The sequence below is a fragment of the Polypterus senegalus genome, chromosome 16 (assembly GCF_016835505.1).
Source record: "Polypterus senegalus isolate Bchr_013 chromosome 16, ASM1683550v1, whole genome shotgun sequence".
NCBI classification, from domain to species: Eukaryota; Metazoa; Chordata; class Cladistia; order Polypteriformes; family Polypteridae; genus Polypterus; species Polypterus senegalus.
Genome location: NC_053169.1, coordinates 14,382,263 through 14,410,174, shown reverse-complemented (window position 1 = coordinate 14,410,174; position 27,912 = coordinate 14,382,263). Strand labels below are relative to the sequence as shown.

Genomic DNA, 27,912 nt, shown 5'->3' with positions numbered 1-27,912 from the left:
ATAGTAACTTTCAGGTTGTAAATTGTGTCAATACTAGAAAACATGCAGCGGCACGGGGGCACAGTGGTTAGCGCTGCTGCCTCGCAGTTAAGAGACCCGGGTTCGTTTCCCGGGTCCTCCCTGCGTGGAGTTTGCATGTTCTCCCCGTGTCTGCGTGGGTTTCCTCTCACAATCCAAAGACATGCGGGTTAGGTGGATTGGCGATTCTAAATTGGCCCTGGTGTGTGCTTGGTGTTTGTGTGTGTCCTGCAGTGGGTTGGCACCCTGCCCAGGATTGGTTCCTGCCTTGTGCCCTGTGTTGGCTGGGATTGGCTCCAGCAGACCCCTGTGACCCTGTGTTCAGATTCAGCAGGTTAGAAAATGGATGGATGGATAGAAAACATGCAGACCTCTGGTCCCCCCAAGAGTGAAGTGCCAGCCCCAGCAGTGCATAAGCTCCAGCAGGTTGCTGCACTGCATGTGCTTATTCTGAAGACTCATGTCAATGAGATATTTCAGTTTTTTTTATTTTACTTAAGTTAAGAAAAATCAAAATCCTGCTTTGTTATTCTGCAAGGTGGCGCAGTGGGTAGCGCTGCTGCCTCGCAGTAAGGAGACCCAGGTTCGCTTCCTGGTTCCTCCCTGCGTGGAGTTTGCATGTTCTCCCTGCACAGCGTGGGTTTCCTCCCACAGTCCACAGACATGCAGGTTAGGTGGATTGGCGATCCTAAATTGTCCCTAATGTGTGCTTGGTGTGTGTGTGTGCCCTGCAGTGGGCTGGCGACCTGCCCGGGGTTTGTTTCCTGCCTTGCACCCTGTGCTGGCTGGGATTGGCTCCAGCAGACCCTGTGTTAGGATATAGCGGGTTGGACAATGACTGACTGATTTTAGACATTGCTGACTATAAAGTAAGCACAGAGAAACAGCCTTGTGTTGCCTACTAGAAACCCTCAGACCTCCGCTCCTCACAGAAGCTCTTCTTGTGAAACACGGCACCCCAGGTAACCCCTCTGAGGTTGCTACAATGTCCTTCACTGTGACCAGATGTCACCACGACCCTTTATGACTTGTGATTCGGCTGCTTCTTTCGAGTGGTTGACCTCTCCCTTTGATATGTGCTCTTTGTTTTGTGATGATAGTCTAGGACTTGTGGTTATCAGTCTGCCTGTTTAATGTGCTTGGCTGTCAGTGCAGCGTGCATGCGCAGCGGTCGTCCTCCTGTCAGCTAGGGTGCGTGCACACACTGATGCTTGGTGTGTCTGTGCCCTGTCAGCGATGGCTCTGCTATGCTACCCATCTGAGGAAGACTGAAATCTTAAGTCACTGCATTTTCCATTCTAACAGATGGCATATCACAAACATTTGTAGTAATAAAATGCATTGCATTTGTCATTCCAACAGATGACGAATCACACAAACAATTGTTGTAATAAAATTAACTGAATTTGTCACTCCAGCAGATGGAGCATCATAAACATTTGTACTCGTAAAGTGCACTGGATTTATCATTGCAACCGATTCTGCATTACAAGCATCTGTAGTTATACAATGCATTGCAGTTGTCTTTCCAACAGATGGCGCTTCACAAACCTTTGTAGTAAATAAATGCACTGAATTTGTCACTCCAGCAGATGGAGAATCATAAACATTTGTACTCAGAAAATGCATTGGATTTTCCATTCCAACAGGTGGTGCATTACAAACATTTGTATTATTAAAATAAATTGTATTTCTCATTCCAACAGAAAGCATGTCACAAACCTTTGCTTTAATAAAATGCATTGGATATGTCAATGCAACAGATTCTGCATTACAAACACGTGTAGTGCTAAAATGGATTGCATTTTCCATTCCAACAGGTGGCGCTTCACAAACATTTGTAGTAATAAAATGCACTGAATTTGTCACTCCAGCAGATGGAGAATCATAAATATTTGTACTCAGAAAATGCATTGAATTTATCATCCCAAAAGATTCCACATCACCGTCATTTGTACTCATAAAATGCATTGCCATTTGCCATTCCAACAAAAGGTGCATTCCAAACATTTGTAGTTTGCAGCTAAGAGAAGTAATACTCAACGACAAAACAATGAGAAGAGTTGGTACTCTGTATCAGAGAGTAACAGCCCACTTCAAGCACTGACGATTCACCACCAGAACCAGAATGTAGACAGCAGTTCTCAAACTTTCGTATTTCGCGACCAGATTTTCTACCTGTAATAATTCTGCGCCCCCTGCATAATATAAGATAGATGAGAATAACCTATGACACAACTACCAATGGTATCCTGTCATTTTTATTTCCATAAGATTTGCATGTGTTCGGCTAACTTCGATGAACTATTTGCAATTTCTTTTTTTTAAAGTGCTTCAATAACTGTTAAAATGCCTTGTGAGGTTTTTGGTAGTAATTCTAATTCCAAAAACAAAGAATAAATTATTTATTCTTATTTAATTATTGTTTATGTAAAGAAACGATTAAATATGTTTTAATTTTTAAAAATCTCGTAAACGAGGACACCGATGAAATCAATCTGCATGAGACGAGCATATTTTCGTCCAACAAATATTATACCGCAGTTAGTTATATCAAGAGAATAACCCAATACTCAGTAAATTATTTAAATCAAGTTGGCAATATTGGCTACGCTGCCAATGTGGTGCAGTCGCGCCGCATTATCACCTGATCTACTGGTACCCGAATGTTCGCGACAGACACCGATACGTCTCGAACTTTCTGGATTGAAAATACGCGACGATAAAAGCAGCAGCAGCAACAACACCGCTCATCATAGAAACAAACTTCAAATAGAAACGGAGCTCAGAGTGTCTCGATATCTCGAATATCAATCCAAACCTGGACGGGCTGTGTACTTCAAAGCAGGCACATATTGGTCATGAGATCTATGCCTTAAAAATGTCTTATTTCAATTTTAGTTAGAATGCATTCGTTGTGATTATATTATATTATATTTAAATTTGAAATAAAAAATGTAAAAAATTACAAAAACATGTACAGCTTCAGCGCCAAACACCCGGGGGGGTGTGCCCGACAGTTTGATAACCGCTAGCCAAAGTCCTTAATCTCAGTGTGGCAGGGTGGCACAGTAGTTAGCATACTGCATGGTATATCCTGGGTCTTAGGTTCAAATCTCACTCTAGGTCAGTGTTAGCATGGAATTAGCTCGTTTTTTCCCTAAAGACGTGTAGGTTAGGGTTAAATAGAAACTTTAAATTGACCCAGCAGTGGACTGACTAACCAACCAGAGCTGCTTCCTCCCTTCCATCCTTTCCATGCTGCTAAGATAGACTCCATCTCCCTGTGAATCCTGACTTCAGTAAGGCAGATATGGGAATATCATCTTATCTTACTTTCAGCTTTTACACAAAGTATAAAACCCTTAAAAAGTGTCCAACAGCTTTCTAAGATCTTCAGTTGTGATGACCCTGTTCATCTTACTATTCAACTCCTTATCTCTTTCAGGGCAGATGTTGACTTTTGTCGAAAACTTCAGGCGTAGACGATGGTAATCAGCTGTAAACTGTGACAAAACTCGCCACTACATTTTAGTTCGACTCTCTTTGCTAGCTTTATTGATCCGACTTGATTTTGACATTTTCTGGCCCGCCTAGCCATTTCAGGGTCCCCCATCCTGGCAGCACAAGTGCAGAAGTCAAGGTCCAGCTGCTTCTGAATTGAAATAATACGACTAGCAGTCAAACAAAGCAGCTCTTCAAGTTCACGCATCATGCAGGGTCCCTTTTTAGAGTCAAAGCCACGAAAACCACGCAAGTGAGGACGTCGCCATACAAACGCGCTTTGGCCCCATCAGCCCACAGTTTTTCTGTTGCCTGTTTATTGCGTTTACCATACCGCTTAATACTCCTCTTTGATTGGCTAATTGAATTTTTAAATTCTCTCTATAGTGGCTGATCTTTAGTGAGGAGTAAACTCATTAACGGGGTTTTGAAAATCAGCCAGTCTGTTTGTCATCCGTCCTTATCAGTCCGTATGAATAGGCCAGCAGGTACGTACTGAGCAAACTTTGAGGTTTTAAAGTTTCGTTATCAGCAATTTAATAGTTGATCATAATGCTCATGCACATTAAAAGCAAATAAGCTCTTATACGGCTACAGTTGTTGCTCTCAGGAATTTAAAAAGAGATCTGCAATTCAAGATTATTATCAACTAACTGCAAAAGGAGAGAAGTCCCGTGATATTCTATTAAAACTGAAACATTCATCTCTGTAATCTACAAAAGGACATCCATTTATCCCCAGCATTCTTTGAAGAGCATAAAGTGAATAAAGTGTTTGGTGTGTTTGCTTCCAGAAAGTTGCTAACGCGCTGCTACTGCCAGCATGTAACGCTGGACAAATGTGTAGGCCAATAAGCCCATTTTTAAATTTTATTTTTAGACACATTTTTTTGCATGTTTATGATCATTCTTAATTTGTTCCACCCTTTCTCTACATCTTACGCCTAATTTTCTTCCTAACCCGAGAAACTGGAGAGATCCACAGATAAACAGATACAAACACAGACACTTGTCCTTCAATTAAGTTGCATAAGATTTTTGTCTGCCCGATGGTTACTCTTTGTTGGACGTGTTCAACATTAACATTTGCAGTGCTCCACCTGTTGAAATGCATTTTGTAATACACGTAGCAAAGAAATGCATTGTGTTTTTTATTCCAACACATGGCGCATTACAAACATTAACACTGCTTTTACAAGTCCCACACTAAATGGCATATATAACAGAGACATGGCAACTAGACGGATATACAGACACCCACATTGACAATTGTCCTTTTATTAAAGTGGATGAGCTGATTTCTGTCTGTCTAACAGTTAGTCCTGTTTGGGTGTATTCAGTGTTAACATTTGCAGTGCACCACCTATTGGAATATATTCTGTAAGGCATGTAGTAATAAAACACATCACATTTTTCATTCCAACACATGGTGCATCACAAACATTAGCACTGCTTTTACAAATCCCATACCAAATGGCATATAAAAGAGACATAGCAGCTGGATGGACACACAGATATACATACACACACACACATACTTGTCCTTTCATTAAGGTGGATAAGCTGTTTTCTGTCTGTCTGACAGTTACTTTCTATTGAGCATAGTCACCGTAAATCTTTAAAGTGCACCACCTATTGGAATGTATTTTGTAATTCATCTAGTAATAAAATGCATCACATCTTTCATTCCACCATATGGCGCATCACAAACATTAACACTGCATTTACAAGTCCCATACCATATATGGTATATAACAGAGACATGGCAACTGGATGGACACACAGATACACACACACACACAAACTGGTCCTTTTATTAAGGTGGATAAGCTGATTTCTTTCTGTCCATCTGACAGTTACTTTCTGTTGGACAAATTCACCATTAATGTTTGCACTGCACCATTGATTGGAATGCACTTTGTAATGAATCTAGTAATAAAATTCTTTGTATTTTTCATTCCAACACATGGCACATCACAAACATTAACACTGCTTTTACAAGTCCCACACCAAATGGCATATAACAGAGACATAGCAACTAGATGGACACACACACACACACACTGAGATACTTCTCCTTTTATTGGTGGATAAGCTGTTTTCTGTCTGTCTGACAGTTACTTTCTGTTGGACATATTCACTGTTAAGAGTTTGCAGTGCACCATCTATTGGAACGCATTTTGTAATGCATAACTGCATCACATTTTTCATTCCAACACAGGGCGCATCACAAACATTAACACTGCTTTTACAAGTCCCACACTAAATGGCATATAACAGAGACATAGCAACTAGATGGATACACACACACAGACTGGTCCTTTTATTAAGGTGGATAAGCTGATTTCTTCCCGTCCAACATTTACTTTCTATTGGACATATTCACCGTTAATGTTTAAAGTGCACCACCTATTGGAATGTATTCTCTAATGCAAGTTGTAATAAAATGCATCACATTTTTCATTCCAACACAGGGCGCATCACAAACATTAACACTGCTTTTACAAGTCCCACACTAAATGGCATATAACAGAGACATAGCAACTAGATATACAGACACAGACAGACACTTGTCCTTTTATTAAGGTGGATAAGCTGATTTCTTTCTGTCCATCTGACAGTTACTTTCTGTTGGACAAATTCACCATTAATGTTTCACTGCACCATTGATTGGAACGCACTTTGTAGCGCATCTAGTAATAAAATGCTTTGTATTTTTCGTTCCAACAGACGGCACATTGCAAACCTTAGCACTGCTTTTACAAGTCCCATACTAAATGGCATATAACAGAGACTTGGCAACCGGATGGACACAACAGACACTTGTCTTTTAATTAAGGTGGACATTTTTTAAATGTCTGTTTCACTAGCTGTGAAGTGCTTTACACTGCGTTCCTTTTGTTTGAAAATGTGCTCTATAAATACATGCTATTGCTGTCTTTTGGTACAGAACTTCTTTGCCAAAACTTTTTCAACCTCGAGATTATCTCATGCTTTGGGTTCGTTGCAGTGTAACTGATCTCGCAGCTTTGACCTTTTACTGTTTGATTTCACATCTCCCAATTTTTTGCAGTGGACTCAGTGTGCTGTCAGGACATTAGCTAACACAGGATCTCATCTAAGACCACCGCGGGGCAAGCCACAAACTCCAAGCCGAACAGGGACTACAATTCCCATCAGACAGCAGGAGTGCGCAGGGACTGATGGGAGGACAACGTCGTCAGTGTGCACAGACCCTGCTGCCGGCCGATGCAGGAGCTAATTGAAGACCACAGGGGCCGTGTTTTCTTCTCAGTTAATCGGGATATCAATTTTTGTTGTCTCCATGGATTACAGCTTTTGTCTAAGAGTGCGTCTGTGGGGTTGCTGAATTTCCAAAAGACGCTATCTCCCTGTGTATTTATGCCCAGGCAATGGTGGGTACTTTGGCTAGTATATCTTTAAACAGAACACTCTCATACACACTTAATTATCTCTTTCAGGGCTGATGTTGACTTTTGTCAAAATTCAGGGGTTTAAGACAGTAATGGGCTGTAAACTGTGACAAAACTCGCCTTTATGTTTTAGTTCGACTCTGTTTGGTTGAAGGAAAGTCACATAACTTTGTTGATTTGACCTCGATTCCCTGGGCGTACATGAGTAGTGAATAGCAGCCTCTAAAATGGCATTGACATCTGGCGAGACGAAAGCAAATGTGTAAAGCAAAATACTCCTTGAACATTTTACGTATTATCTCTGAATCGGACTCTGACTTTTCAGACTCTGAGTTTGATGCAAGTGATTTGGAGATGGAAATCGAAAAACGAAAGTGAGGTACCAGCATCAGCCTATCGGTCCCCAGCTGAATATGTTCGTGCAGCTGATACGCCTACAGGGAGGACCCAGGAAGCGAACACACAGGTCTCCTTACTGCAAGGCAGCAGCACTACCCACTGTGCCACCGTGCCGTCGGGCAATCATTCCAAGGCTTTATACTCTTTCTCCATGTGCAGGCCCTTACTTAGGCAAATCATGCCATTCTAAACAAGACAAAGAGAAGATTCAATTTCATGCACCCAGACACAGTACAATGCTCATTTTAATAGTTGTCCCTTTCATGTCTTCTAATGCTTGTTCTAAATGATGAGCCCCTGGGTGCTAAATCTGGCCTTTAGCTGTATATGTGAGAAAGAAGCAGATTTATAAAATATTTTATCTATAGAGCACAGTGACATATTACCCGGGAAGCGAACCCAGGTCTCCTTACTGCAAGGCAGCAGCACTACCACTGCACCACCATGCCACCCTGGGCAGAAAGTGAAAGGGTCTAAATCCATCCATCCTTCCATTATCCAACCCGCTATATCCAACACAGGGTCACGGGGGTCTGCTGGAGCCAATCCCAGGCAACACAGGGTTCAAGGCACAATTTAGGATCGCCAATGCACCTAACCTGCATGTCTTTGGACTGTGGGAGGAAACTCACGCAGACACGGGGAGAACATGCAAATGCCAGGTCTCCTTACTGTGAGGCAGCAGCGCTGCCCCACCGTGCCGCCCCTCTGATGAAACAAGCTGGGGTAATGCATTTTAAATTTGTCCGTCCATCCAATATCCAACCCGCTATATCCCAACTACAGGGTCACGGGGGTCTGCCGGAGCCAAACCCAGCCAACACAGGGCACAAGGCAAGAAACAGACCCCGGGCAGGCCGCCAGCCCACCACAGGGCACACACACTCACCAAACACAATGTAGAATTGCCAGTCCACCTAACCTGCATGTCTTTGGACTGTGGATGGAAACCCATGCAGACACGGGGAGAACATGCAAACTCCATGCAGGGAGGACCTGGGAAGTGAACCCGGGTCTCTTTAATGCGAGGCAGCAGCGCTACCAACTGCGCCACCATGCCGTCGGACAGTGCTCCAAGGCTTTATACTCTTTCTCCATGTTTAGGCCCTTACTTAGGTAAATCATGCCATTCTAAACAAGACAAAGAGAATGCCCATTTTCATAGTTGTCCCTTTCATGTCTTCTAATGCTTGTTCTAAATGATGAGGCTCTGGGTGCTAAATCTGGCCTTTAGCTGTATACGTGAGAAAGAAGCAGATTTATAAAATGTTTTCTGTATAGAGCACAGTGACATATTAAACATATGTCTCCTTACCCAGGAAGCGAACCCAGGTCTCCTTACTGCAAGGCAGCAGCGCTACCACTGCACCACCATGCCACCCTGGGCAGAAAGTGAAAGGGTCTAAATCCATCCATCCATCCATCATCCATCCCGCTATATCCTAACACAGGGTCACGGGGGTCTGCTGGAGCCAATCCCAGGCAAAACACAGGGTGCAAGGCAGGAAAACAAACCCCAGGCAGGGTGCCAGCTCACCACAGGGTGAGCACACCCACACACCAAGCACACACCAGGGACAATTTAGGATCGCCAATGCACCTAACCTGCATGTCTTTGGACTGTGGGAGGAAACTCACGCAGACATCGAGAGAACATGCAAACTCCAGGTCTCCTTACTGCGAGGCAGCAGCGCTGCCCCACCGTGCCGCCCCTCTGATGAAACAAGCTGGGGTAATGCATTTTAAATTTATCCGTCCATCCATTATCCAACCCGCTATATCCCAACTACAGGGTCACGGGGGTCTGCCGGAGCCAATCCCAGCCCACCACAGGACACACCCACACACCCACACACCAAACACAATTTAGAATCGCCAGTCCACCTAACCTGCATGTCTTTGGACTGTGGAAGGAAACCCACGCAGACACGGGGAGAACATGCAAACTCCACGCAGGGAGGACCCGGGAAGCGAACCCACAGGTCTCCTTACTGCGAGACAGCAGCGCTACCCACTGCGCCACCAGGCCGTCGGGCAATGCTCCAAGGCTTTATACTCTTTCTCCATGTGCAGGGCCTTACTTAGACAAATCATGCCATTCTAAACAAGACAAAGAGAAGATTCAAATTCATGCACCCAGACACAGTACAATGCCCATTTTCATAGTTGTCCCTTTCGTGTGTTCTACTGCTTGTTCTAAATGATGAGCCCCTGGGTGCTAAATCTGCCTTTAGCTGTATATGTGAGAAAAAAGCAGATTTATAAAATATTTTATGTATAGAGCACAGTGACATATTAAACATATAAACGTATATTCTGATTTCAACCTGCCATTGCTGTGTCCAGACATCATGGTGCCCTGAAATGAGGGGAAAAAGTGTTATGTAACAGAAATGTGTGCAAATCCCCTTAAATGAAAGTCGTCAATGTGCACTTTAATCACGATGTCTGAATTGTATGATTTGTAATTTTAAACTGTGGAGCAGTAGAGGAGGTCAATCAAAGAGAAGTGTGTCGTTGTCCCAGACATTATGGAGGGCTCTGTCCATATAGACATAACACGAGAAGGGGACAGAGAAAGGAAACTACAGTCCACACATCATCTGGACTCCCTTATCTAATTCAGGGTCACAGAAAGCACATATAAGCAGCCCCTCTTGCAGATATTTCCCGAGAGCCCACGTTTTTCTTTCCGTCACCCTGCGCAGCACCACCACGACTGGGACAACAATCCTGATTCTAATGTAATTATCTTAATTATGCTGGACATCAATAGATTACTTCGACAACATAGAATCACAATTATCTTTCAGTCAATTATCCACTTGCTTACTTGACCACACATCCAAATACATAAATAGATAACCGTGCATTCAAATGAATTCCAAAAATGCAATAACATCGTCGGTAAATGGTGATTAGCATCATTAAGGCCTTTTGTCAGCGAAGTGGACTGGCAGCAGTAAAAGCCTCAGGGATTGCTGCGTGAAATAAACGTCAGCACACATTCTGGTGCAGCAGGAAACACCGATGCCATTGCGGTGCACCCCTTTGAAAAGACAAAAAATGGATGGAGTCCTACATCTGCAGAACACAGAAATTTTATGAATTATAACATTTGTCCTGCGGTGGGTTGGCACCCTGCCCAGGATTGGTTCCTGCCTTGTGCCCTGTGTTGGCTGGGATTGGCTCCAGCAGACCCCCGTGACCCTGTATTTGGATTCAGCGGGTTAGAAAATGGATGGATGGATAAAATTTGTCATTAGGGTGATTACTAAAAGCTACAAATGGACCAAATGAATGCCTTTTGGACCTGATGACCTAGTAATATCTTACATGTTGCCTAAACTGTCAAAGATATAATAATAATAATAATAATAATAATAATACAATAATAATAATAATAATCCATCCATCCATCATCCAACCCGCTATATCCCAAAACAAGGTCACAGGGTCTGCTGGAGCCAATTCCAGGGCACAAGGCAGGAACAAATCCTGGGCAGGATGCCAGCCCACCACAGGGCCCACCAAGCACACACTAGGGACAATTTAGAATCGCCAGTCCACCTAACCTGCATGTCTTTGTACTGTGGGAGGAAACCCACGCAGACACGGGGAGAACATGCAAACACCACGCAGGGAGGACCCAGGAAGTGAACCCAGGTCTCCTAACTGCGAGGCAGCAGTGCTACCACTGCGCCACCATGGCGCCCTGGGCAGAAAGTGAAAGGGTCTAAATCCATCCATCTATCCATTATCCAACCCGCTATATCCTAACACAGGGTCACAGGGGTCTGCTGGAGCCAATCCCAGGCAACACAGGGTACAAGGCAGGAAACAAACCCTGGGCAGGGCGCCAGCCCACCGCAGGGCACACACCAAGCAGACACCAAGCAGACACCAGGGACAATTTAGGATCGCCAATACACCTAACATGCATGTCTTTGGACTGTGGGAGGAAACCCACGCAGATGCGGGGAGAACATGCAAACTCCACTCAGTGAGGACCTGGGTCTCCTAACCGTGCCACCGGGCCGCACTAATAATAATAATAATCCTTTACATTTATATAGCACCTTTCTCACTACTCAAAGCACTTTACATTGTGAGTGGGGAGTCACTTAAACCACCACTGATGTGCTGCATCCACCTGCATGATGTGACGGCGGCCATTTTTGTACCAGTATGCTCACCACACATGAGCTGTTAGGTGGTGAAGTGGTGAGTGAGACAGCCAGTCAGTGACAGGGGATGATTAAGGGGTCAGAATGACCAGGCCGTGGCGTGCCATTTAGCCAGGACATCAGGATACTCCTTACACTTGTTAAAGGATGCCTTTTACTCAAAGCTCTTTACATAGTGAGTGCAGAGCCACTTCAGCCAGCACTAATGTGTGGCATCCACCCGGATGATGTGACGGCAGTCATTTTTGAGGCACTACGTTCACCACACATTAGCTGTTAACTGGTGAGAGATAACTAGGTATAGCTAGCTAGCTAATCAGAGACAGGGGATGATAAGGGGGCCAGTATGACCAGGCCGTGGTGGGCAATGTAGCCAGGACATTGGGATACACCCTACTCTTTATGCAGGATGAATGCAGAGAGTCAGCACCTTGATTCTACATCTCATCCAAAGGAATGCACCATTTTTATAACACAGTGTCCCCGTCACTGCACTGAAGCATTGGGATTCACATTCAGACTGCTGGGTAAGCGTCCCCTGCTGGCTTCACCAACACTTCTTCCAGCAGCAACCCAAGCTTTTCCTGGTTGTTCTCCCATCCAAGTACTGGCTGGGCATGAGCCTGCTTAGCTTTAGGTGGATGGCATCTACTGAAGTGCAGGTGGTATGGCAGTTGGTGCCCTCAATGCAGGATTATCCTACCTAACTGTCTCCAGAATGACCAAACTGTGGGAGTCAATTTAGCTGGGACATTGGGATCCATCCTAGTCTTTATGAAGGATGCCCAGGGACCTCACAGAGTGTCAGTTCCTCGGTTTTACGTCTCATCTGAAGGATGGCACCATTTTTATATCACTGCAGTGGGGGCATTGGGATCCACATTCAGAACACAGGGTAAGTGCCAACACCAACACCTCTTACAGCAGCAACCCAAGCTTTTCCTGGATGGTCTCCCACCCAAGTACTGGCCGGGCACAAACATGCTTAACTTCAAGTAGATGACCTGTTCTGAAGTGCAGGTGGTGTGGCTGCTTGCCATCTTATCCCTTTGCCATTTTTGTTGGTTAATCAAATTGGAGGAAGTTCTTAATGAAAACAGTCCATTGAGTAGATCCAAATACACACCATAGGCCAAAATATGTGGACGGCCTTACAGTTGATTGAACTGAGGTGTTTCATTGTTAACAGGCCCATAAAACCAAACACTAGCCATGCAGTCTCCACTGACAAGCTGAAAGGGTCACAACTGAAGAACTCAGTAACTTTAAAAGTGGCACTGTCACAGGAAGCCACCTTTGCCACACGTTCGTATGTGAGATTTCTGCATCTGCTAGATTTCCCCTGGTCGACTGTAAGTGCTGTTATTGTGACGTGGAGGTGTTGAGGAGTAGCAACAGTTCAGCAATGATGGGGCAGACCAGGCTAAGTCACAGAATGGGACCGCCAAGTGCAGAAGTGCATTGTGCACAACAAATGGCCTATCCTCTGGAGTATCGCTCACAAGAGAGATTCACACTACCTCGGGAAGCAACATCAGAGCAAGAACTCTCCATTGGGAGCTCCATGAAATGGGCTGAGAAGCTGCATAAGTCAACATATGAGACGATGCGATGGCTGAGCAGTGTAAGGTCATGATGGGCAATGCCAGGTGTCAGCTGGAGAGGTGCCATTGGACACTGGAGTAGGGGAAGAGTGTTGTCTGGAGCTTCACAATCCGGAAGTCTGGTGGACCAGTCTGGGCTTGGCAGATGCCATGACAACTTCTGCATGGTGTTTACTGTACATTTTGGGGGAGGTGGGCTGCTTTTCAGGGTTTCAACTGGGTCCCTCAGCACCAGTGAAGTGGACTGTCAATTCTACCACACATGAAGACATTTTAGGCCATCGTACAGCCATGGCCAAAAGTTTTGGGAGCGATGCAAGTATTCATTTTCACAAACTTTGCTGCTTCAGTGTTTTAATATCTTTCTGTCAGATGTTTCTCTGTTATACTGAAGTAGAATTACAAGCATTTCAGAAGTTGCAAAGGCTTTTATTGACAATGACATGAAGTTTGTGCCCTGGTATGCTGTCAATCAACTTCTGGGCCAAATCCTGACTGATGGTAGCTGCCCATTCTTGCATAATCAATGCTTGGAGTTTGTCAGAATGTGTGGGTTTTTGTTTGTCCACCCACCTCTTGAAGATTGACCACAAGTTCTCAATGGGATTAAAGGTCTGGGGAGTTTCCTGGCCACGAAACCCAAATGTCGATGTTTTGTTCCCTGAGCCACTTATTTCTCACTTTTGCCTTATGGCAAAACTCCATCATGTTGGTGACCAAACTGTTCTTGGATGATGGGGAGAAGTTGCTCTCAGAGGATGTTTTGGTCCCGTTCTTTATTCATGGCTGTGTTCTGTGGATGAAAGAATCGGCTCCACCACGGTCCACTGGACAATCCTGCACGAGGAGCCGTCTCCTGCCCCACGTTGGGCGCCAAAACTGTGCCCGAAGACTTCAGACCAGACAGCAGGTGGAATTATAAAGCAGCTTTATTTTGGAGAGTCACAGTGAGAAGAGTTTCAGAAAAGCAGACAATCAGATATACATGACAGCGTCAGGGCTCTTCTGAACCCCGTCTGTTGGGTGGGGCAAGTTTTTATACCCCTAGAATGCGTGATTTAATATCATTATGAAATGTAACAGTCAACACATATATTATACACAATCCTTGAGCCCCTTCAACGCCCCTTGTGCAACTTGATTTCTTGGTCCTTTTGTTATGGCATTCAGATGTAAGCTAAGAGAAAACGTGATAAGGCAGACTCATGTGCGGAATGCTTAGACCTTGAGTCCTTTGCACAAATATTTTTCTGTTTGCTAAAACAAAGCATGCCTTTACATGGTGTAGTAAAGCTTTCTTCTCAGACATGAATTAGTACAAGGGAACGAAGAGAACATTCGTCTTCCACAGTTCTTAGGCCAATTTGCGATTGAGAAGCAACCCCACGTGACATGAATGGACTCGGGATGCTTTACTGTTGGCCTGACACAGGACTGATGGTAGCGCCGCTCACCTTTTCTATTTTCCAGAAACAGGATTCATCAGAGACAATGACTTTCCCCCATCAGTCCTCAGCAGTCTAATCCCTGTACCTTCTGCAGAATATCAGTCTGTCCCTGATGTTTTTCTTGGCTTTTTTGCTGCCCTTCTTGACACCCACCAGGCCATCCTCCAAAAGCCTTCGCCTGCTGCCATTCCTGAGCCAGTTCTGCTCTGGTGGTGCCCCGATCCTGAGCCATAAATAAACATCCTCCGAGAGCAACTTCTCCCCACCATCCAAGAACAATTCCGTGATCCACAATGTCTTTTCCAGCATGATGGAACACCGGGCCATAAGGTAAAAGTGAGAACTAAGTGGCTCAGGGAACAAAACGTCGACATTTGGGGTCCGTGGCCAGGAAACTCCCCAGAGCTTTAATCCCATTGAGAACTTGAGGTCAAACCTCAAGGGAAGGGTGGACAAACAAAAACCCACAATTTCTGAGAAACTCCAAGCATTGATTATGGGCTGCCATCAGTCAGGATTTGACCCAGATGTTGATTGCCAGCATGCCAGGGTGAATTGCAGAGGTCTTGAAAAAGAAAGAACGGCCAACCCTGCAAATATTGACTCTTTGCATAAACTTCATGTCATTGTCAATAAAAGCCTTTGAAACTCTTGAAATGCTTGCAATTCTACTTCAGTACACCAGAGAAACATCTGACAGAAAGATCTAAAAACACTGAAGCAGCAGACTTTGTGAAAACCAACACTTGGGTCCTTCTCAAAACTTTTGGCCACGACTGTACATTTCCAACTATGTGGCAACAGTTTGGGGAAGGCCCCTTTGCAGTTCCAGCCTGACTTTGTCTCTATACACAACGCCAGCTCCAGAAAGCATGGAGGAACTTAAGTGGTCTCCAGAGAGCCCTGACCTCCTAGATGGTCTCCCATTCCAAGTACTGGCCGGGCCTGAACTTACTTAGCTTCAGGTGGATGACCTCTTCTGAAGTGCACGTGTTATGGCTGTTGGCCATCTTGCCAATTTACCATTTTGTTGGTGAATCAAATTGGAGGAAGTTCTTAATGAAAACAGTCCACTCTGAAGATCCAAATACCCAACCCAAGTATGTGGACGCCCTTCCAATTGATTGAATTCAGCCGTTTCATTATTAACAGGCCCACAAAATCAAAGACAAGCCATATAGAGCTCAACCCTCCTGAACACCTTTGAGATGTACTGGAATGCTAATTATGAGTGAGGTCTTCAGAAAAGGACCTCACAAATGGTCTTCAGGCTGACAGGTCAGAAATTCCCACAGACACACCCCAGAACTACAGAAGCTACCTCCATATTAATTGGAATGTGATGCCCATCAAGCTCATGTAGGTGTGATGGTCAGGTGTCCACAAACATTTGGTCATATGGTGTATCTGATCGATGGTCTGCCCTACTGTTAAAAATGACAATTATGAACTGAGTGAGCTCAGAGAAAGCAATGGAGGTCATCAGTTTTCCACATCATTTCTCAAAAATGCTTCATATCAGCTTGTTCACTGAAGAGAGAATTTTGTCTGTTTTGCTAAATATTATAACAGAGAGAAATATAGCATATGACAAACTACAATTTCAAAACAGAAAAGGCGTCATAATAAGTTGTGCAGATGTTGAGGAAGAAACACACACACCCACCACAAATGAACAGCAGGCTCTGGGGCTCTTCAGGCAGCTAAAGCTTGTTAGACACGGCCCTTAGGAGCCACACGTACACCTCAGGGTCTACAACAACACAACTCGAGCAAGTCATTACAGCACGTCACTTGTCACTTGCTCAACACTGTACAGTACATTGAAAACGACATTTTTTGGTCCTTAATTAACCTCAGTGATTCAATGACTTACACAATCCAGATAATGAAACAAACATAAGAAATGAAATGGTTAACAAAAAAAAACCTGTCATTAGTGACACAGAATAACGTAAGAGCCAACCATCTACGACTAACACTACCTGGACAGAGGGCAGTGTTATTGCAAACCCTTGATTCTCTTAAAGGGCCGCTGCAGTGTGTCCCGTAAGGTGATACACAAGTTCTGGTTCGCACCTGCGACCCTTGACCACACGTAACAGAGCATGAACTCCACTGGGACCACTCTTCAGCTCCAGAGTCACCTGCACAGAAGAAAAGTGACATCCGTTAAAAGTGAACAGGGCAGGTTTGAATTCAAGTGACAGAAGAATATACAGAAATTCACAAGACACAAATAAGTGATCAAACAAGAGGAAAGAAACACAAAATATAATGAATAAAAGAAACTGTAATGCATAAAAAAACTATATACAGTATATATAATTAGAACCATTCTTAATTTCAACATATTCAAAGAGACACCCTTATGTTAATAATGCAAAAAGCATCAGTGTATTGATAGCAAGATAACAAGATTTCATGTCACCTTTGAGACAAAAAAAGTTTTATCTATCTATCTATCTATCTATCTATCTATCTATCTATCTATCTATCTATCTATCTATCTATCTATCTATCTATCTATTATATAGTGCCTTTCATCTATCTATCTATCTATCTATCTATCTATCTATCTATTATCTATCTATCTATCTATCTATCTATCTATCTATCTATCTATCTATCTATCTATCTATCTATCTATCTATCTATCTATCTATCTATCTATCATATAGTGTCTTCCTTACCTATTTATCTAAGATATTATTTCCCTTTCCGAGTGTGGGGTGGCGCTGTCACCGTTTCATTTTCTCTTTTAACTCTCACAACAGAGGACATGTGGCCAGAAGAAGAATGTAGACATCACTTATTCCTACTTCACAGAACCTCTCCCTCTTCCACCCCAGACCATAAATAAGAATGTAAGGAGCTGGAAGTTGGTATTTAGTCAAGAAACCACATCTGGAAGCATTTTCACACCAGGAGAGGTTCAAACTTTGAACCTCTTTAGACCAATTTCTTGATCATTTTTTTTCCTTCAGTTGGCATGCATATTAAATGGGGTTCACCATGATGGTACCCTAAATCTTGATCTAGTGCTGTCTGGTTGTATTCCACTATTTATCTATCAATCTATCTATCCCTGCTGGAGGTTAGGAGCAGGCACTGATACTGCGCATTGCCGCACCCACCATGCGACAAACCAACTCAGGATCCCAAATTAGGACCCAAGTGCACCCATGCAGCGGGTGACACCTCAGCACCACATTAGTTCAGATGGAATGGAACCAGTGTGAGGGTTTTTTTATGCCAATTCTGCCACCGACCCCCTGGTTTTTCCCTGCAGGTTGGAGGGAATGGATGCAGATTAACGTCATACCCAGGACGGAGCAATTGCAGGTTAAGGGCCTTCTCAAGGGCCCAATAGAGCAGAGTCCCTTTTTGGCATTTTATAGGATTCGAACCGCCAACCTTCTGATTGCCAGATCAGATCCTAAGCCTCAGAGCCACCACTCCGCCCATAATCTTGCCTATTATACTAAAATCTATCTATCTATCTGTCTATTGTCAGAAATGGCTGGGGTGGTGACCCAGCCTGGACGCCCAGGAGGACTGGAGGGGGGCTTGCACTTTCCCCAGACCATGTGGGGGTGACCACCCTGGTTGCTTTGGGGACCACAGGCACAGAGCTTGGAAGCTCAATCCTGTAGGGACCCACGGTCGCTGCCAGGGGGCGCCCAATGCCTAGAGAGCCCTGGAACTCAGCACTTCTGCTACACCCGGAAGTGCTGGGGGGAAGAGGAATCGGGGACACCCGGAGTGCTTCCGGGTACACAGTCGGTGATTCCGCCTAACGGGGAGTGTCGACGGAGGCTTATCAGGAAGCACCTGGAGCTCGTCCAGGTGTGGTTAAAAAGGGCCGCTTCCCTCCATTCGATGGCTGGAGTCGGGTGGAAGAGGACAGAGCTCGGAGGAGAGGAGCGGAGGAGGACCAGAGACAGGAAAGGCATTGTGTGAAGGCCTGGACTTGAGGGGTGATTGGTGCTTCGGCACTGGGTTGTGCTCACTTTTGTATATATATATATATAGCTGTAAATAATTGTGTGTGTGGTGAAACCATCATGTCTACCTGTCTGCGCCCGGGCTGTACCCCACACTATCTAATCCTGCCTACTATACTAAAATAGACTGACACTTTATCAATATTTGTATGTCACTGGATTGCACACTGCGCACTTTTTTTCTGATTGGCTCTGCTAAGGAGCGCCATAACTCTACGTGTGTTTCTTGCCTAACATCAAGAGCTGCTAGGATAAGCACAATGCAGCTATTGTGTTGGGTTACTTGTTACTTTAAAAGGTTTCTGGACTACTTAACGCTTGTTATTTTTTATGTGTTAACCTGCTGCTCCCGAGCTTGTGATGCTGAGCTTCGCACTGTACATTCAGCTCACCGACATAAATTGGTCCATTTCTGAAGTATTATTGAAAAGGATGCAGGTAGAGTGCAAGAGAGATGCGCAGACTCCCCAGTGCTTAACTGTCACTCGGTGAAGGGTTTACATGGCCGGGTTCCTCACAGACAGATCTACGGGTGTTAAGCTGGTTTCTCAGAGACCAAACAGTCTGCTTTCGTTTAAGTAGAATAAGACATTTTAGAAGGCAGGTTTGTGCGAATGACCGGTTTATTAAAGCACATGTGAACGCACTGAGGATCAGGATGCCATGAAATTATTCACGTACTGTATATAGTGTATTAGTTATCACTGAAAGACTGATGAACAAACCTGCTCAGGGTCACACAGTCAGGCAGAAGTGAATCTGCTCATTTTGTGTGTTATTTATGTGAACCGACTGGACGTCTCTGTCCAGAGTTTGCATTCGGCTCTGTTAACTCGAAATCCTATCACTTGGAAAATGTACGATGCTGATTAACGATAAGTGATGAACTGGGTTTCATGTACGTTAAATAGTTTCTCACTAGTGATTTTCCCGAATCTTTATCTTTATAGGTACTCATTCAGTATTTCAGACCCATAAGATATTTCCGCAGGCGGTCTTTCGATGTTTCTCATGTCCTGTTTATTTTTTATAGAAGTATCTTGGAATTTAAGGACAGGCTATTAATGATCTCTGTAAGCAATAAAGCAGATAATATGTTTGGTGACTAAGGGTCACCAAAATGTCACCAGACGTGACCCGACTCTTGTTTGCTATGGACTGAGCAGTTCAGGACTGATTTATGACACGGATAAGAGAAGAGGGGACGATTTTCAAGCTATAAAGAGTGCACACTGTGTTAATTGGGGGTTCGGGTCTTTAATGTTAAAGCCAGCCAGCCAGCCATTATCCAACCTGCTATACTGTATCCTAACTACAGGGTCACGGGGTTCTGCTGGAGCCAATCCCAGCCAACACAAGGCGCAAGGCAGGAAACAAACCCCGGGCAGGGCGCCAGCCCACCGCAATAATGTTAAAGCACTTATTCGTATCAAGACTTTCTTTTGTTGAATCCAAATATTGTGGCTTACAGAGCTGAAGAGGCAAACTTTACTTTTTTAAGGACCACACCACCACACAGGCCTGGTTTTTCTAACTGTTAACCCTAATGATGTTGCGGCTCTACTGATAAAGACAACTGAACAATAAATTTGCATGAATTCTTTTCCATCAGCGGGCAGCGCTTAGGCAATAACAATAATCCTCTATTCGGAATGGCACCTGATGGGGAGTAACTGATCAATAAATAATTTATCAAGATAAAAAAACGCTAAAGCGCTGATATGCTGTCTCATTTTGGCCATTTGGGAGAATCCTAAGGGACCTACTTGAGTTCCTTGACTGACATGACTTATTATTACAAATGAATTTATCTTACAAGTAAATAATTATTATTTTTTTAATTTGGCAATACTTATACTTAAATTGTCTTAACTGAAAAGACGGAATCAATGCAAACCTTCTGGTTATGTCAATATTTAAGAACAATTACCTGATATTAATTGTACTATAATGCATTTTCCTGCTGCCTAGGGGTTGAGTTATCTACATATCACTCATACATGGTTGTGTATAATTTAGTTTACTGTTGCTCTCCAATATTCACATTTAGTTAACATAAATACACACTTTTAGAATTTCTCTTCCAACTGTTTTCTGTTTAACACGTAGAAAAGCAGAAGCTGTAATAGCAGTAAGGAAGGAACGGGATAACAGACCATTTTAAAATAAAGTTATTGACACCCACCCATCTAATGGCACCATAGAAGGTTATGGCAGTTGGAGAAGGAAGCCCAGGGAGTTATGGGAAGGGGACTGCGGAGATGAAATGAAGCTGAGGTCTCGGTGTAAATTTACGCAATATACAGACTCCTGTCAATCATGGAGAATCCACTGCATCCACTGAACAGGATCATCTCCAGACAGAGGAGCAGCTTCAGACAGACTGCTGTCACCATCCTGCTCCACTGACAGAATGAGGAGACCCCACACTATGCGACTCTTCAGTTCCACCCGGGGGGTAAACGTTAACATTATACAAAATTATTTTATGTCTGTTATACCTGCATTGTTATATCACTCTTTAATTTAATATTGTTCTTTATCAGTATGCTGCTGCTGGAGTATGGGAATTTCCCCTTGGGATTAATAAAGTATCTGTCTACCTATTGACTGGGTGACAAGTGAAGGGGTCCATTACTTTCTCAACAACATGATGGTCTATTTGCATTTGTTTAGTTCACCAAGATCTAAACGTTTTGAAATATCTACTCGGAGAAATAAAAGTCCACTGTGATACTCTGCATCTCTGATTTTTATAGGTTGTAATGATGTAAGATGGAAATACGGTGGCTTTCCAGAGGGGGCTGAATACTTTTTCAACCCACTGCATATTAGGGCTTTCAATATTAAATTGTTAATGCATGCCGTTCTAAAGTTTGATTTTTATTTTTCCTTAACCTCATTTGGCTTTCCACATTTAGCTTTCTTGCTATCACCTTACTTCACCTTACTAGTTCGTTAATGATGGCTGAGAAAGACAAACTTTAAGATGCCTGCTTTTGATTTAAAATGTTCCCAGTCTGTTCAGAAGATAACAATGTTGATATCTGCAGACGTACTGCTGGCCGATTCTAATATCACAGATGTAAAACGTGTTTTGTCCGTCTATTAAGAGCAAAACACACTGCGGTTAAAAGTGAATGTTTGATCCGCAAAATCCACACCAGACTACAATCCAAGAATGTACAGCTGGAATCTTATCTACTGGCAGCATCAGAGCTCTAAATACGGCAGAGCTGAAAATCATCGGCTCAGAGACTTCATTCAGAGAGCGAGTGCTGACAGTTCTTACATGTTACCTGGGACGACCGTGTGACGTAACGACGATTTAAACAGCTAAGAAGTTGTGAGGCATTGACAATCACAGGAGACTACTGGACATCGCTGAACAACCAGAATCAGCTCAATTATATATGGCATTAATCACGACTAATTGAATGTAATTACATAAATATTTGCAATTAAAATATTATTGTTGAAAGCCCAAAATATCTACCATAATAAAAGAGTAAGTGTCTGTGTTTCTGTTTGTGTGTCCATCCGGTTGCTGTGTCTCTGTCATTGCATAAACTAACGCATCACAAAACATTTTTAGAACTAAAGTGCATTTGACAACCTAACAGATGGACTATCAGAAATATTTATAGTAATCAAATGCATTGCATTTGTCATTCCAACAGAGGGCGCATCACAAACAGCCCCGCTTTGCAAATCCCATATCAAATGGCATTTAAAAGAGACATATGCATTCCCAAAGTCATTCCAACAGATGGCACATCTCAAACATTTGTAGTAAGCAAATGCATTGCATTTGTTATTCCCACAGATGGCACATCACAAACAGTCCTGCTTTTATGAATCCCATACCAAATTGCATATAACAGAGAAACATATATTGCCTTAGTCATTCCAACAGATGGCACATCACAAACATTAGCAGTGCTTTTACAAATCCATTACCAAATGGCAAATAACAGAGACATAAGCATTGCACATTGCACAGCAAACATTAACGCTGAGCTCTATGTTGATTATTTAGATTTCAACCCATCTTAGACAGGTAGCAAAGCTAGTATATATATATATATATATATAGTCAGGGATGCCAGGGGCCATGACCCAGCCGGGACGTCATGAGGGACTGGATGTGGGTCTGTGCCGTGGGGGTTGCCTTCCGGGTTGCTCTGGGGGCCACGGGTCGAGGTCATGGAAGCCCTATCCTGTAGGGGCCCGTGGTCACCGCCAGGAGGCGCCCCAATGCCTTGGGGACCTGTTACCTCAGCACTTCCGCCACACCAGGAAGTGCTGGGGGGAAGATTTTGGATGTTACCCGGAGAGCTGCCGGGAGGACAACCGCACTTCCGCCACGCTGGGGCGTGGCTAGAGGAGGAATGCCGGGAACACCTGGTGCTCATCCGGGTAGTGAATAAAAGGGGCCGTCTCCATTCATTCGAGGCTGGAGTCGGGAGGAGGAAGGACGAAGCTCAGGAGGAGCTGTGGAGGCGGCCCGAAGAAAGGCATTTGTGGCCAGGAATGTGATTGTTTTGGGGTTTGTGCACGTGACTAAGGTCTTAATGACCATATATATATATAAAGGGCGGCACGGTGGCGCAGTGGTAGCGCTGCTGCCTCGCAGTTAGGAGACCCGGGTCCGCTTCCCGGGTCCTCCCTGCGTGGAGTTTGCATGTTCTCCCCGTGTCTGCGTGGGTTTCCTCCGGGCACTCCGGTTTCCTCCCACAATCCAAAGACATGCAGGTTAGGTGGATTGGCGATTCTAAATTGGCCCTAGTGTGTGCTTGGTGTGTGGGTGTGTTTGTGTGTGTCCTGCGGTGGGTTGGCACCCTGCCCAGGATTGGTTCCTGCTTTGTGCCCTGTGTTGGCTGGGATTGGCTCCAGCAGACCCCCGTGACCCTGTATTCGGATTCAGCGGGTTAGAAAATGGATGGATGGATGGATATATATATAAATATATATATATATATATATATATATATGTGTGTGTGTGTGTGTGTGTGAGTAGGGAGTATTTACAGAAATCTTTTCAGAATGATATGCTTACTTCTGACTGAAAGAGGGTGCACTCGCTAAGTCCTTCTCTCTTTTCACCTGTAGACATGACAAAGAACTGCCAGAAGAGCACAGACGTCACTTCCCATTCAAGCCCGGAGGCTAAGCCTATTCTGCCAATATGCAAAGCTGAGATAATCTTATCCTGCCTACTACACTAAACAAAAATAAAATCTATCTATCTATTATATACTGCCTTTCATATCTATCTATCTATCTATCTATCTATCTGTCTATCTATCTATCTATGATATAATGCCTTTCATGTCTGTCTATCTATCTATCTAAGATATAGTGTCTTTCATGTCTATCTATCTATTATATAGTGCCTTTCATATCAATCTATCTATCTATCTTATGATATAGTGCCTTTCATGTCTATCTATCTATCTATCTATCTATATGATATAGTACCTTTTATATCTATCTATCTATCTATCTATCTATCTTATCCTGCCTACTACACTAAACTAAATTAAAATCTATTAGATCTATTATATAATGCCATTCATATCTATCTATTATATAGTGCCTTTCATATCTATCTATCTATCTATCTATACATTATATAATGCCTTTCATGTCTGTCTGTCTGTCTATCTATCTATCTATCCATCTATCTATGATATAGTGCCTTTCATATCTATCTATCTATCTATATATCTATCTATCTATCTATGATATAGTGCCTTTCATATCTATCTATCTATCTATCTATCTTATCCTGCCTACTACACTAAACTAAATTAAAATCTATCTATCTATGATATAGTGCCTTTCATGTCTATCTATCTATCTATCTATGATATAGTGCCTTTCATATCTATCTATCTATCTATCTATACATTATATAATGCCTTTCATGTCTATCTATCTATCTATCTATCTATCTATCTAAGATATAGTGCCTTTCATGTCAATCTATCTATTATATAATGCCTTTCATATCTATATATGATATAGTGCCTTTCATATCTATCTATCTATCTATCTATCTATCTATCTATCTATCTTATCCTGCCTACTACACTAAACTAAATTAAAATCTATCTATCTATTATATAATGTTATTCATATCTATCTATTATATAGTGCCTTTCATATCTATCTATCTATACATTATATAATGCCTTTCATGTCTGTCTGTCTGTCTATCTATCTATCTATCTATCCATCTATCTATGATATAGTGCCTTTCATATCTATCTATCTATTATATAGTGCCCGATATCTTCTGATACTATATTATATACTATATATATATATATATATATATATATATATATATATATATATATATATATATATATATATATATATATATATATATATATATATATATATATATATATATATATATATATATATATATATATATATATATATATATATATATATATATATATATATATATATATATATATATATATATATATATATATATATATATATAGTACTTGAGGAGCCTATCTTTTCATGCTGTCTTTATTGATCATAACGCTTGTATTATTTTTGTAATTGTGTGAAGCTCATGGCTTATGAAAGAAACTTTTTTCAATTATTTCCAAAATGACAGCATTTTATGACAATGCTGTGTCCATTTTACTGATCAATTAGCTCAAAAGTCCCATGTAAAAAAAAATATCTCTATCCATGGAGCCGGAGAGTGGTGATGTTTTGCATGTTGCTCAGAATTTCACTGCACTCCACACAAATGACAACACCTTTAGTTGTGGGCGTGAAGGTGGCCATTAACAGAAACCTGCAAAGCTCTAAATCTGTGAGGCCAGACATCCATAAATGCATTTTCTAGACTCATTTTTTAAAATAAGGACACAATAGCTGGCACTTGAACACAGGGCATCCTCAGGCTTGCATCCACAGTCACACTGGCCAAATGAACCTGTCTTTGGGAGGTAGGAGAATAAAGCTCCCCTGGAAATTAAATGGGGCAATAGTGAGTAGAAGCAGGGTCTTCATAGCAACTGGAGGCAGAGTCAGGATCTGAAGGCCTGGCCGTCCACAACACCGCTACACTACTGCGGTCAGACGTATAAACCGACTAAGAGCTGAGCGGCAGTGAAAATCAGCAGCATGGGTGGGAATACAAAAAGCTAAGCAAGTCAGAACTAAAGCTTGAGTAGGTTTGTCAGCTGCAAGAAATCTCATTAAAGAACTCAGGAACACACGACAAGGAACAGTTTACAGAATTAGTGCAACTGGAAAGGACAATTAATAAATAAAATCAATAATAATGAATGCATCAAGAAATGAACAATATATGCTGAAAGGTAACAAGTCATACAATATGAAATAAAATGCAGGTGGCTGAGGAGAGAAATGTGCTGTGAAATGCACGGCTCTGAAACATCTGAAACCTGCTCTTTCTTCAAAGTCAATTTACTGGGAGAGTTGAGGAATCACCGCTCCTTTTACAAAGCAGCAATGCAGGTTTACCCAAAACACAGAAGGGAAAATGACACTTTTTAGTAAAATACATTTGGACTGCTCTTTAAGGAAAAATACAAATGAAACATAAATCAGACGAGCCATTAGGAAAGCACTGCCGCATTATCAGCTGGTGAGACTTAAAAGCAAACTGGAAGGCCCAGCGTTTAGCGATGGAGTTTAGAGTTCAGCCAACAAGTGCTTATTGTGGAGTAGTCAACTTAGGAATGAAGGACTCGCTACCATTAAATAATCTTTAATTGAAATAACCTTAAATCAAAAGAAGAATGAAAGGCTGAGCTCACTTTGGCAGTGGAGGGCAGGTGGGCACTGGGCCTTGATCTGTTGAAATGAACGGTCAGACATGAAGCCGGTTCTACAATCTATCTATCTATCTATCTAATATATAATGTATTTTATATATATATCTATCAATTAATCTAGTATATAGTGCCTTTTATCTATCTATCTATCTATCTATCTATCTATCTATCTATCTATCTATCTATCTATCTATCTATCTATGTATCTGTCTAATAGTTCCTATCTATCTATCTATCTATCTTATCTATCTATCTATCTATCTATCTATTTATCTATCTATCTATATATCTATGTATTTTATATATATCTATCTATCAATTAATCTAGTATATAGTGCCTTTTCTATCTATCTATCTATCTATCTATCTGCCAATGCAACACCTGGAAAGTCACAGCAACTCCAGCTCATTTTTTTAGTTAATGGTTGATTGTGCCCTCTAAGTTCCTAGTTTAACTATATTTCAATGTATATAAGCTAAATAAGTGGATTTTTTTAAAAAAAGGGCTCTCAACATCTGCTTCATTTAACTTTATGAGTTTGCCTTAAATGGACTTCTCGCTTAATCAGTTCTGTGTTTTCCCTTTTTTTAGCACCAATAGGAAAGTATTCCTAGGCACTCTGTATTAATATGTTAAGTTATTTTGCAAAAAATTATCTATGTGGCTTCAGATCTGAAACGGATTTAACAAGCTTGGTTTTGTGTTAGTTCTATAAAGGGGAGAGTGTGTAAGACAAACCTGGAGTGGCCAATAGTCAGACTGTCGTAGCACTTGTACCTGTTTCTTGTGTGGAGAATCCAAATTTACTGCAATTGTAAAAAGCAGCAACATTTAGAAGACTCCTTAATGAAGTGCATCCCTGCAGGCTGTTTTGAAAGCTACCAAGCAGGAGGTCAACTATAGACAACCAAGATGTCTATTAAAAAAAGATTTGTAATGAAAAGCAGAATTAGTTTGTAATTACAAGCTTGTTTGGAAAAAAAAAAAAAAAAAAAACTCACTATGGCCTTCCAGGAACTGAATCAGGGCTTCTAACCTGCAATATACAGAATGCACACACGCAGATAGATAGATAGATCTGAAAGGCACTATATGATAGATAGATAGATAGATAGATAGATAGATAGATAGATAGATAGATAGATAGATAGATAGATAGATAGATAGATAGATTTGAATTTAGTTTAGTGAAGTAGGCAGGATAAGACAAATAGATTTGAATTTAATTTTGTGTACTAGGCAGGATAAGATAGATAGATAGATAGATAGATAGATAGATAGATAGATAGATAGATAGATAGATAGATAGATAGATAGATAGATAGATAGATAGATAGATTTGAATTTAGTGTAGTGTAGTAGGCAGGATAAGACACATAGATATAGATAAAGGCCAGTTTTAGGTCTGATCTCTCGTTAAAAGCTTCCACAGACCCTTCTTTGTGGCTTTGCAGCTTTTGAATTTTATGCCCT

General features: G+C 42.2%; 1 protein-coding gene across 1 annotated transcript in view; it reads right to left on the bottom strand.

The window, feature by feature from the left end:
- Nucleotides 1–27,912, bottom strand: part of adgrb3 (adhesion G protein-coupled receptor B3) — an 868,080-nt gene that overhangs the window by 517,077 nt on the left and 323,091 nt on the right. The window contains exon 4 of the mRNA XM_039737721.1: nt 16,579–16,740. Coding sequence (XP_039593655.1) covers nt 16,579–16,740 — 162 coding nt within the window. The remainder of the gene's footprint in view (nt 1–16,578; nt 16,741–27,912) is intronic.